We start from the raw sequence: 12,722 nt of genomic DNA, 5'->3' as shown, positions 1-12,722 counted from the left end.
CGTAACAATAAAACCCGTTTATGAATGTTTAGTTATTCAATGCCTCTAGTACTTGAAATAGTTTCAATTGGCATATTATTTCACTCTTTAGTTTCTTTTGTGTTTTATAATGTATTTCTCACCAATAGTAAGAAGTCCATGTGAGTAATGTAAAGTGTGAAATAAACACACAAACAATACGATCAGACTTTCTACCTGTCTGACGAAGCGATCGATCATCAACTGTCTGATCAATAATTGATAAACTTGTCTTATACTCTACATGATTCTTACATGATTATTCTGTGACGTGATTTGTTTGGTTGTTTAAGGACAGATCGTGTGATGTGTCTTTTGTGGGTCACAGCGCCCTCACGTGGCAGCAGGAAATGCGTCACTCACAGCAGATTGACATCCGTCCACTAGAGGACACCACCGACCTGTGTAATGTGACGATGATGTCACGATTGAGTCACGCAAACATCCCATGCTCGCTTATTAAAATCTCAGGCTGTTAGGTATATCCATTAAAAGACAACACAAGTGACATTGAGATTAAGATCACATTTTATTGAGCACGAGAAAGACTTGAGTGGAAAACTGGAGTGACGTGAACATGTGGAATGCTCGGGTGACAGGCCGACCTCTGACCCTCTCAGTATTTGGTGTCGGCTTTCTCAAAGAGCGGGCGCAGCTGCTCCTGGGTGGTGGCCTCTTTCTGCTGCATGAGTTCGGCGTGACCCTTGGTGACACCCCAGCCGTCAGGAGCGGACATGGATGGGCAGAGTGGACGTCCTGATGCTGGTTTGAGTTTCTCCCAGTAGTCACGACGGGCTCTGTGAATCACACACGTGACGTTTATATGTATATATCGTCATAAATGCATGGGGTGTTTGAGATATTCTTACATTTACACACAAGACGATGTGAGTGTTTGATATACATGTTGTTTGGGGTCGAAGCGTGTGTGTCTGTGAGATTGTTTGCAGGTGTTTTCTCTCTCTCACCTGGCTCTGACCCAGGGTTTGGTGTGCATCTCCAGTCCGCTGCCCCACAGTCCATGTTTCTGAGAGGCTTCGGGCAGCAATCCTCTCTCAGGAGCTAGTTCCTCGGCCACGGCGCGGATGTGATACGGTTCAAAGCCACAGCAGCCGCCAATGAAGCGAATGCCCACCTTATAGGCCTCGCGGGCGTACTGCTGCATGTCCCAGCGCGTCAGGATTCTGGGTTCAAGACCTGATGGACAAACAACAAGACAACACGGTGATCTAGCGCATGTGTCCGTTCACATCGGCTTCATATTCACAACACATGAGAGCCTTTCAAATATCTTACAAAAATAATCTGTTTGGGAGTGTGGATGGTTGGTGAGAAGTTTCATTTGAGGTCTCTGACTTTTGAATTAAGCACATCTAAGAGTCGGAATCTCTCGCTGTTTAATTGTGGATTTCTGAGACACGTGTGTGTGTGTGTGTACCGAAGGGGAACTCGGGCAGGTCGATGAATCCCTGGCAGCTGCAGTCGGGTGTGTGATAGGCCAGCGGTTGGACCATATAATGAGCTTTCAGTCCGGCTTTCTCCACAGCGGCCTTCATCATGGCCACAGTCTTCACACAGGTCATGGGATCAAAGTGACAGTTCACTCCGACAATATCAGCACCTGACGGGGGTAAACATCAACTTCATCATCCACAACATCTGATCTACTGTCGCGTTTACTATCACAGACATTACAGTCTCTAAAAAGCTGCTTAATCTCCTGATTTTACACACGCTAGTATTCTGAATGCAGGTGTGTGTTTGTGTTTAAGACGTACCAGCTTTGATGAGTCTGACTGCACAGTCTCCAGGTGTCACTCCATGCATGTCTCCTTCAGGTCCAATACACAGAGAAGCCGCTACAGGCTTTCCCGTTCCCTTCAGAACCTGCACGGCCCATTCAGCCTCCTCCACGTGCTCAAAGTACTGCCAGTCAGTTAATCAATCAATCAATCAGTCAATCAATCAATCAACTGGTCACAGAGCAGAGCTCAGCCATAGAGGCCGTTTACACAAGATCGTTTTCAACTAAAAACTAGGAGTTTTAAAAATATGGGTTTTGGCTGTCCGTTTACACGAAAACTGCGTTTTAGGTGACTGAAAATGCAAACTTTTTAAAACAGGTTTCAAAGTGCAAGTTTTTGAAAACGACGCCGTTCTCGTTTAAATGTAAACCTCGAAAATACAAGACTTTATACAACGATGGCGTCGTATGCATGCGTATTACACGTTCAGTCTGTAGGCATGCGCGAGTATTCCCCAAACAAAAATGGCGGCCTCCATGCTGCATGTTTCTCCAGCAAACAGTAGAAAACCGCACCACTGCAACCAGCGGAGACATACCCTGCCTTCCAATTCGCCTGCTTATACTAGCCCTAATAGTAGGTAGTGTTTTTGTGTTGAACACTAGGTACTTTTGAGTGCATGGCCAAAGAGATTGCACACACTGGGACACACTAACAGACCATTGTTGCCTAGAAAACATTGTAGCCAATAACTGTAACACACATCAAAACACAGCTCTTCTTTACATTAAGGTATTTATTCATTCATTATTTTGTATGTAATGTTTACTGTATACTTACATTTGTTCATTTAGTGACGCATCAGTTATTTGTTATTAAAGCAGTGGAGCATCACTAAACTCTGCCTACTTGTGGTGAGTTGTGGGTAATATCAGCCGTTAGAGTCTGGATGATTCTGCACTTCTAATTTCTACTGGAAGTAGTAGACCATCCGGGAATCTTTGGAATACTATTTTCAACACACTGTGATTTAGGGCTGTGCCGATAAACGATATCATATCGAATCGCGATAGAATGTATTTCAAAAACGATGATAAGCTATTGTCATTTTGACTCGATATGGATTAATCTTACAGTCTAACAGAACGCATAAATAAACTCAATAACTGTCAGTCAGCGTGCAGCTTTTATCATGCGCGTCAAAGTACAAAGTCCATTTCATACTGCACTTGGCAAAGAAAACTCAACATGAGGAGGAAAACATGACTGGAAGCGGAAACAAAGGTGAAACTAACCTCGAGTTGTCATCACGCGGTTGATCAAGTGTCTTATTTTTTTTCGCAATCGCCGGTTAAACAAAACAAACTAGAGGCGCAATTGCAAGCGAGTTACTTCGAAACTCAAGCACAAACGTTTTATATCCATCGTTAACATATCTGCTAACATGAGCTGGTGCTTATGAAACAAACCAGCGCTGCCCTGTACAGATCAGAGATGTAATGAAGTGAGTTTGTGTGCACATTAAAATATTGAACCTTGTATGTAAGATGCCTGCATGGTTCACTGAATGCATTGAATGAATCCCACTACTCGAGCAAGACATTATTGCAGCGTTATGTATGTGCGCAGGTGCTGAGCCAATAGCGTTCGAATGTACGCAGTAACGGAGCCCTTTCATTGGTTGAATGTACTGAATGAACACTCCCTTTACTTAACGAGTCAATTGAGTCAAAATGAGACTGAATGAACTGGTACATGTTGTTTATGGCCTAATATCCTCTGTGTTGCAACAGTGCATTAATTTAATTTAATTTTAACTGGTTAAAGGTTAACTTTTGTTAGTAAACTTTTTTTAATTAAATATATATCAAAATAAATATTGTTATCGATCAGTATAGAAAAAAACTATCGAGTTTACTTTTTTGCCATATCGCCCAGCCCTACTATGATTTGGGACATACTCATTCTACTTGCGAATACTATTATGACAGATAGTATGCGGATTGGAACACAGGGATAGTATGTATATGCACACTACTATAAACACACATACGCACGCCGACTAAGTGTATTAAAAGTGCTTTTAGATTAAAACTGTATGCGGATGTGCGCTAGCACGTAGGGTTTTGGCACGTAGGGTACTGGCCTGGCATGCATAATAGTAATAATCATTTGTTTTCTCGGATCCGTGTAAATGCATATCGTTTTGATAACACTAGCGTGTGTACGTGAACTTTTCCATTTTTTATCGTGTAAACGTACTCTGAGATCTCTCTTTTACTTGAACCACTGGGCCACCGCTCTGACACAGAGCTCACCTCAGCGATGAGGAAATCCACATTCTTCTTGATGAAGACATCCAGCTGTTTTCTCAAGATGTTCTTCACTTCACCTTCACTCTTGCAGCTCAGGTATGAAGGTGTCTGCGAGACTCCACCCGCCACCAGCGCATCGCCCTCATTGGCTACTTCTCTGGCCAGATCACAGGCGGCTTCATTGATCTGCTGGCCCTGTCAATCATCATTCATCTTCACTGGTAAGCTATCAGCCACTGATCTCACATCAGTCAACAAGCAGTTCTTAAAAGGATTAAAGTCATTTCACTAGAGCCGTAATGTGATTTATTTTCAAATCATTCATTATGAACAGCACTATAGAAATCCATTTGAGTCTGAACGTTAACGGAGAAGAAACTGCTCAGTTCTTCTGAGCGTTTCACAGTTTTGATTGAACATGTTGCAAAGCACAAAACATACACATGCGGTTCATGGAGGAAAGTGAGAGTATCAAACAGTGTAAAAACAGTAAAAGTGTGTGCAGCTTACGGTGAAAGAGAGTTTGTTGCCTCTGTTCTCTAGTTTGTCATCGCTGGCATAGAAAGTAAAAGTCTGCATGACATTTGACCCGGCTCGCAAGAATTCCCTGTGCAGCTGTCGCACTGAAAGAGAGAGAGAGAGTATGAGAGAGAGAGAGAAAGAAAGAAAGAGTGAGAGAGAGAGAAAGAAAGAAATAGAGTGAGAGAGAAAGAAAGAAAAAAAGAAAGAAAGAAAGAAAGAAAGAGAGAGACAGAGACAGAGAGAGAGAGAGAGAGAGAGAGAGAGAGAGAGAGAGAGAGAGAGAGAGAGAGAGAGAGAGAGAGAGAGAGAGAGAGAGAGAGAGAGAGAGAGAGAGAGAGAGAGAGAGAGAGAGAGAGAGAGAGAGAGAGAGAGAGAGAGAGAGAGTGAGAGAGAGAGAGAGAGAGAGAGAGAGAGAGAGAGAGAGAGAGAGAGAGAGAGAGAGAGAGAGAGAGAGAGAGAGAGAGAGAGAGAGAGAGAGAGAGAGAGAGAGAGAGAGAGAGAGAGAGAGAGAGAGAGAGAGAGAGAGAGAGAGAGAGAGAGAGAGAGAGAGAGAGAGAGAGAGAGAGAGAGAGAGAGAGAGAGAGAGAGAGAGAGAGAGAGAGAGAGAGAGAGAGAGAGAGAGAGAGAGAGAGAGAGAGAGAGAGAGAGAGAGAGAGAGAGAGAGAGAGAGAGAGAGAGAGAGAGAGAGAGAGAGAGAGAGAGAGAGAGAGAGAGAGAGAGAGAGAGAGAGAGAGAGAGAGAGAGAGAGAGAGAGAGAGAGAGAGAGAGAGAGAGAGAGAGAGAGAGAGAGAGAGAGAGAGAGAGAGAGAGAGAGAGAGAGAGAGAGAGAGAGAGAGAGAGAGAGAGAGAGAGAGAGAGAGAGAGAGAGAGAAGAGAGAGAGAGAGAGAGAGAGAGAGAGAGAGAGAAGAGAGAGAGAGAGAGAGAGAGAGAGAGAGAGAGAGAGAGAGAGAGACAGAGAGAGAGAGAGAGAGAGAGAGAGAGAGAGAGAGAGAGAGAGAGAGAGAGAGAGAGAGAGAGAGAGAGAGAGAGAGAGAGAGAGAGAGAGAGGAGGAAAAGAAGAGGTGGAGGAGTAGTGATGCAAAACAACGATGTGGACACAACTAAGAGCTTTTCTGTGATGAGAAATCAGTTAGAAATTCAATTGCTGAGTATTAACACAGCATTTTTCAAAGGATGTAGCGCTTTAAGGGCTCAGCATATTACATTCGAAATCGAAAAACGACCAGTCTGTGACCTGATTTCGAACAAAATCTGGTCCAACGACAATTCGTTTCACTAGTTCGCCAGCAAAAACCAAACAGAACTCTCCGGGAAAGTTCGTGTTGGCCGGTAAACACCCTCGAGCCACCATTGGTCCATGGCCATTACGTAATAGGTGGGTGTGTTGTTTGTGTGGCCACGTGCGCAGAGCTATTTGATACGTCATGTAAACCCCGCCTCCAGAAACAAAGGGGTGTTGGATTGTTCGAAAACACTATACCGTCTCTCAACGTTTTCGAGCTTCGTTTTCTATGGAGCGAAAATTGTGCCTAAACTTAACAAACAAATCCAGCGTTTTGCAAACAAACGCAACCTTTTTTGCAAAAGAAACTAAACTCTGAAACAAACAGAAAGCGTTTTACAAATACATAATGCAATTCGAGAGAAAATGCAAAGGTGTAACATATAAATGTACTGTGTTTAAGTCTCACCTTTTAATGAGATTCTCTCAGCTTGATTTTCTCACAAATGTGATCGTGCAGATTTTCTCACAAATGTGATCGTCCAGATTTTCTCAGTTATGCAACTTCTCCCAAAACAGCAGATAGTTCAATTGTTTGACTTAGATTTATATTACTGTTTTTTGTGCTGGTTTATTTTATTGCAAAAATTGCCCAAGTAGCTTGAAATAGCCAAAAAAATAGCAGCATTCATTTTAAACCTAAATAGGCTAATGGCAACCAAACAAAGCCGACGACTGACTGAAACAACTGCCACGATGATTTATTTGCTTTTCCATCTTTTATAGCCTAGAAAGCTCTCTACTTTAATGCCATATGTTAGACATAATGTTAAATACTTTTTATCTATGAGTTGTTATGTATAAAAGTCAAACATATGTATCAGTGCAACTTTCATGCAGAAAAATCACTAAAAACCGAGTCGCATCTCAGAAAGAGCGCAAAATACTATACTGAAATCTTACAAAAAAATGACATAAAAAATATAAATAAATATAAATCAGGCCCGGTTCCTGCCAGGTGCAGAAGTGTGGACTAGCAGATATCCTGGGTGGGATATACCCCAACCACACAGACAGTATAGCTGCAGACAAAATTAAGAGTCCATTTAAAAAGTATTTCCTCTTTTTCTGATAAGAATGTGATTTGGTAAAATGATCATTTTTGTTTATTTCTGTGAACTTTTGACAACATTTCTCCCAAATTTCATATAATTTATTTTTATTTATTTGGAGAAAATGAACTGGTGAAAGCAGGTGAAAACAGAAAAGATGATCTGCATTTTTAAAACAGAAACACAGCAAAAACAAGTTCATATTTAGTTTTAAGCAACACAAAACTAAGAAAACGTTAGAAAACGTAAAAAAATGTTTTATGAAATAACCCAGATTTTTTTTTAATTAGTTTGTTATGTGCTCAGTCACTCTTGAGGTTTGCTTTTGTTGGAATTCAACAAACACTGCAGTATATGACTGCAATACATGCAGGATTTAAATGATTTATTTTTATATAAATATAAAAAACAGACAACATTTCATTGATGTTTTACACCTTAAATAAAGCGGTTATGTAAACTGGACATAAATAGAAGCCTACAAAATAAAGTGGGCTAAGAACATTCCCCATTCACTGAACGATCACTGATTTCTGTTTAATTTCTTTTAATGAATTGAATGAATTAATCTGATTACACTGCACAATGAACTTTACATCGTGTCTGCTGTTTTTTATGTGGTATCGTGAGCGCGCATCGCGCCTAAACTGAACTATTTTGCACATTGTTTCGCTACCACCTGCAGAGTGAATTGGGGTGTTTGAGATGGAGAGAAACAGATTTATTTCTGAAGCGGGAGCTTCGGAAGATGGAGCTTTCAGTCATTACTGAAAGTCAATAGGTTAAAATCTAGCCTATATTGCAAGCAAATAATAGCTGTTTGTTAACAGCACAAAATAAGACCGCAAAAACGAAGAAATGAATCTGATTTTACTGCACAATTAATTTGACATGCTTAATTTTACATATGTGCAGTGCATCTAAAATTCCTTTGCACAGTATTTTGCTTCCACCTGTAGCATGTAGCATGCTTCTCTGTTACAAACTAAAGCCAGAGCAGTGAAGTGAAGAGTGACGTTGCTTTCAGCCAATAGAAAATACAACAATTTTTGGTGTTATTTTTTGATTCTCATTGGGTGGGCAAGACAGATGTTTAGGGGGATTCAGCCCACCCCTGCCCATGCCTAGAGCAAGCCCTGATATAAACAAAAAATTATGTCAAAATTCCCTTATAAGAAAGTATCCTTGAAAAAGTAGTTTGTTTTGTGAACGTAAACAGTTGCAAATTGTGACAACATTGCAAATTGCATCCAGTTTGTTGTATGTTATTTGTATATTAAAACCAAATGCATAATTCATTATTTATTATTAAAAACAGCAACTGATTATTATTAACAGTTTCAATAAATTTCATGAGACTAACTGAATGAAACTTGATGAATGAAATTAATTTAGTTTCTGGCACTAGCTGGCAAGGGTGGCACTCAAGGTAATGTTCATGGCTTCTTCCTATAGAAACTAATTCTCAATAGCACCACCTGCTGTTGCACATGCATTTGTGAGAAAATCTGCACGGTCACATTTGTGAGAAAATCTGCACGGTCACATTTGTGAGAAAATCTGGACGGTCACATTTGTGAGAAAATCTGACGACTGGTCTGCACGGTCACATTTGTGAGAAAATCTGGACGGTCACATTTGTGAGAAAATCAAGCTGAGAGAATCTCATAAAAAGGTGAGACTTAAACACAGTACATTTACATGTTACACCTTTGCATTTTCTCTCGAATTGCATTATGTATTTGTAAAACGCTTTCTGTTTGTTTCAGAGTTTAGTTTCTTTTGCAAAAAAGGTTGCGTTTGTTTGCAAAACGCTGGATTTGTTTGTTAAGTTTAGGCACAATTTTCGCTCCATACGTTTTACCCCCAAACGCAGAACGAAAGCGCAATTTGCATGGACTATGCCGAGCCCTTTAGTGTGTCTTATATATGATCAACAGGAAGATCCATACATGACAGTATGTGAAGGTATATAGCATTAAACATTTAGTGAGACGGATATCAAATGAAACCAGATGTGCTGTTTTTGTTTCATGGCTTATGTGGAAACAAGACAATAAAGAGGAAATTATATAAAAATAACTAAAGCATAAAATACAAAAAGGATTTGCAATCAGAATGAAAAGTACGACAACCTTTCTAACTGAGAAAAAACTGTGAAAGGTTTAATACAGCGGGATGTTGTGTTGAGAGCAAAGTATAAAACCCCTCAGCCCTGACAGAAGAATGAAACTTCACTGGTGATGTCACGTGATGTGTTATAACATGTGGTGTGTTATAACATGGTGTGTTATAACATGTGATGTGTTATATAGGGCTGCAACTAACGATTATTTTAACTGTCGACTAATCTAACGCTTATTTTTTTTATTAGTCAACTAATCTAACGATTATTATTTTTTATTAATCTCCATTAAATCTTATAAATAAATATTGTTTTAACATTTTAATCCGTGTTTACATTAAAATCACTATCTTCTTTTAATTAAGTAGTTTTAATTTTAAAAGTAAAAAAAGACTGAATTTTTATGTGCTTAAGTACTGTATTAAAGGTGAAAAATAAAATAAACTTCGCTCTGTATACTGTGGTAGGCTATATGAGACCAGTTTTTTATTGCACTTATGCTTTTTGTTGTCCTTATGTTGTTCCAATTGCTTCCATTGTTTCCCTCATCTGTAGGTCGCTTTGGATAAAAGCGTCTGCTAAATGACTAAATGTAAATGTAAAAACATTTAAAAATGTGTTTATGAAATACTAGAGCATGCATATGCTATGTATTTTTTTCCTCCAAGTAATATCCGACTCTATTTTCAGTCTCATAATGTAATTGAGTAAAAGTAAAATACTACTATCTGTCTCGGTTTATTGTACAAAACTATCACTGAATAAAAGACTTTAATGCAAAGTGGCGTTAAAGCGAGCCCGCGCACCCTGAACTCAGAATGATGCGCTTAATGCATTCGCTTCGTTATTTACAGTTATGCGCATCCCGGACGCACAATGATGCGCTTAAAGCACCTACTCCTTCTGAAGTCCCGGGATCATTTTGCTCCCCAAAGTAAATAATAGTTAGAACACAACGAGAAGAGATGATATGTTACATGTTTAACACATAGTGCGTTGCATCAATCCAACAGTTTACAGTTAAATCAGAGGTTTAAAAAGAGTTATTTCGTATGAAGACGCAACATATTCAGACCGCGTCCAGTGCTTCTAATTAGCTAATCTACAAAAATAAATTTTAAACAAAACCACAGACTATCATCTTGTCATTATGAAGAATAATGAAAACATTGGAACATGTTGGAAAGAGTAGCGTCCTGACCGTCACCGTACACACGCATGCTGACTGGACATTGACAGACGGTGATCTGCCAATTTATGCATCCCTATCAAATTTTGCTACCTCCAGACAAAACAGGACTAACCCCTCCCCCAACCCAACCCTTACACCTAAATAACCCCTCCCCCAACACAATCACAACACGAGGGTAGCACAAATTTATGGGTAGCATAAATTGGCAGAACACCGGCACCAGCGGAGGTCAGAGTTTCTTCATTATGCTATATTGGTTTATTCCTCGCATAAAGCTATCGAATGACATAAAAAGTGCACTGGTGGTTTCATGATAGTTTGTCCTTTTTGAAGCTTAAGAGTAATTTAAGCAGGGTCACAATCTGCAAAGGTTCACATACACTAACTTACACTAGTACAATAGCGTTAATGTAAATCATTCATGTAAAGCGTAGTGTTAAAATAAAGTAATTTATTATGAAAGTCTACATCTACGTGCCCCTCTCCGTCCGTTTGTGATTGCGTGTCCATGCTGTGATGATGGCATTCCGTCCATTCACTAACTTCTGCGTCCGAGACTCTCGATCGCTGTTTGTCGGGTGAATTATACTTTCTCTTGTTCTGCTGATTCACTTACACGCGCCCGGGAACAGAAACTGCTATTACAGCAGATAAACGTAAACAATACGACGCATTTTTAGTAGTCGACGTAATCGACGAACGTCGACGCGTCGTTGCAGCCCTAGTGTTATAACACGTGGTGTATTTAGTGTTGGAAAGGTTCTGATCTACGTGTTTTTGGAGCTCAGCTGAAATCTCCTGATGGTTTGTCTACACATTAATTGAGGTGCATTATAATATTGTTTAGTTCTACAAATGAAGGAAGACAGAATGATGAGAGTGTTTGAACAGTTTTAACATCAGTTCTCGTATGAGGGAGTTTTACATCATTTAGTGGAACTGTCAGATCCATCTGTTTTTCTAATGCGGACTTTTAAGCAAAAACAACTGCCTCTTCTCCAACACAGAACTGAGCAGATGAAAATGACAACTCGACAATATTTGTGCAACAAGCACAATAGAGAAGAGAAAATTAGATATTGGCTAACTGGACATTGTAAAAGGAGATAAGATGAGAAGTTTTATACACCCACTTCGTCTTGAATTTCATGTGACAACAATTTGTCTTATTGATATTTACATGCATGTCCAGAGCACATCAAAGAGTGATCATGGGTAAAACAAAGATGTTGTGTTGTGTCATATTCTTGTGAGGAGACTCACCAGCCTCTGGGTGTTCAGCAGCAGCTTCTGGTGTCCACGGTCCAGCTTTCACATAACCTCTCTTCTCCAGAGCAAAGACAAAACCACCGTCACCGATCACCACCTCACCTACACTCAGACGCTCCAGAATACCCTACAACACGCACACACACTATGAGCTCTGTTTGTTGCTTCTCTCTCTGAGCGCGCGCGCTGACGGATTTTGCGCGCACGAGAAGAGTTTTTTAGACGCATTACAGTAAGACGCCACTCTTCATTTACATCAAAACTTTTAGTAAACATTCAATAATAAAACTAAATCTAGCGCAGAATCTGACGCGTCACTGACGAGCGCGTACACACAGTACGTAAAAATAATGAACGCAGTAGATCGACAGTAAACGTGTTGTGATTCTGGATCTGTAACTCACCCTCTTGGTTCCAGATGGTGCCATGATGATATCTATCACTGCTGTGAGTCAGAGACCTTCGGGAGAGCTCTGTGAGACTGGAGTGAGATGCACTTGAGACGAGACGAGCTCTTATAAAGCAGAACAGGAGGGGTGTGCGCGCGCGCGCGCGCGCATGTGTGTGTTCGGCCCCTTTTACTCAACTAGTTCCACAGATAAAGAAATCTTTCAGATGATCTGAACTCTTAGAATATCAATATTATCCAGCTGATGCATCACATTCCACAGATAAAACACTCTACTGAAACGATATGATCAGAATTATATATGTGTGTGTGTGTGTGTGTGTGTGTGCGTGCGTGCGTGCGTGCGTGTAAATCATTACATTTGAATATTAAATTAAATATTTTTAAGGACACTGCTTCATTAGTCATATTGAGTGTTTGTGTAGTTTATGTGGAGTCTGATGTGGGTCTGATTATCATTGGTTTGTGTTACATTAGCTTTGATAATGTCTTTGTGCTGAATTGACACATTTGAGTCACGCACACACATGTCTGGTTTATTATCTCCGTGGGGACAGTCCATAGGCGTAATGTTTTTTATACTGTACAAACTGTATATTCTATCCCCTATCCCTAACCCTATCCCTAAACCTACAGATCATAGAACACTTTTTGCATTTTTAGATTTTAAAAAATTATCGTTCTGTACAATTTATAAGCTTTTGTGCCCATGAGGACCTCAATTTTGGTCCCAACAGTGACACGAGTCCCCATGAGTTGGTGTGCATTCAGGTTTAGGTCCCCACTAACATA

At 40.2% G+C, this 12,722-nt stretch overlaps 1 protein-coding gene across 1 annotated transcript; it reads right to left on the bottom strand.

Moving 5' to 3' along the window:
* Positions 1 to 439: 439 nt before the first annotated feature.
* Positions 440 to 12,056, bottom strand: bhmt (betaine-homocysteine methyltransferase). The gene is made up of 8 exons (XM_057328211.1): positions 11,926 to 12,056; positions 11,516 to 11,648; positions 4,589 to 4,701; positions 4,082 to 4,273; positions 1,797 to 1,944; positions 1,457 to 1,639; positions 987 to 1,215; positions 440 to 815 (listed from the first exon to the last, which is right to left on the bottom strand). The coding sequence occupies exons 1-8, from the start codon at positions 11,947 to 11,949 to the stop codon at positions 635 to 637; spliced, it is 1,203 nt and encodes a 400-aa protein (XP_057184194.1). The 5' UTR covers positions 11,950 to 12,056; the 3' UTR covers positions 440 to 634.
* Between the last annotated feature and the right edge of the window lie 666 nt (positions 12,057 to 12,722).

The sequence above is a fragment of the Triplophysa rosa genome, unplaced genomic scaffold, assembly GCF_024868665.1.
Source record: "Triplophysa rosa unplaced genomic scaffold, Trosa_1v2 scaffold410, whole genome shotgun sequence".
Classification (NCBI taxonomy): Eukaryota; Metazoa; Chordata; class Actinopteri; order Cypriniformes; family Nemacheilidae; genus Triplophysa; species Triplophysa rosa.
Note: the sequence above shows the minus strand (reverse complement) of the source record. Positions and strands in the feature narration are given on the sequence as shown.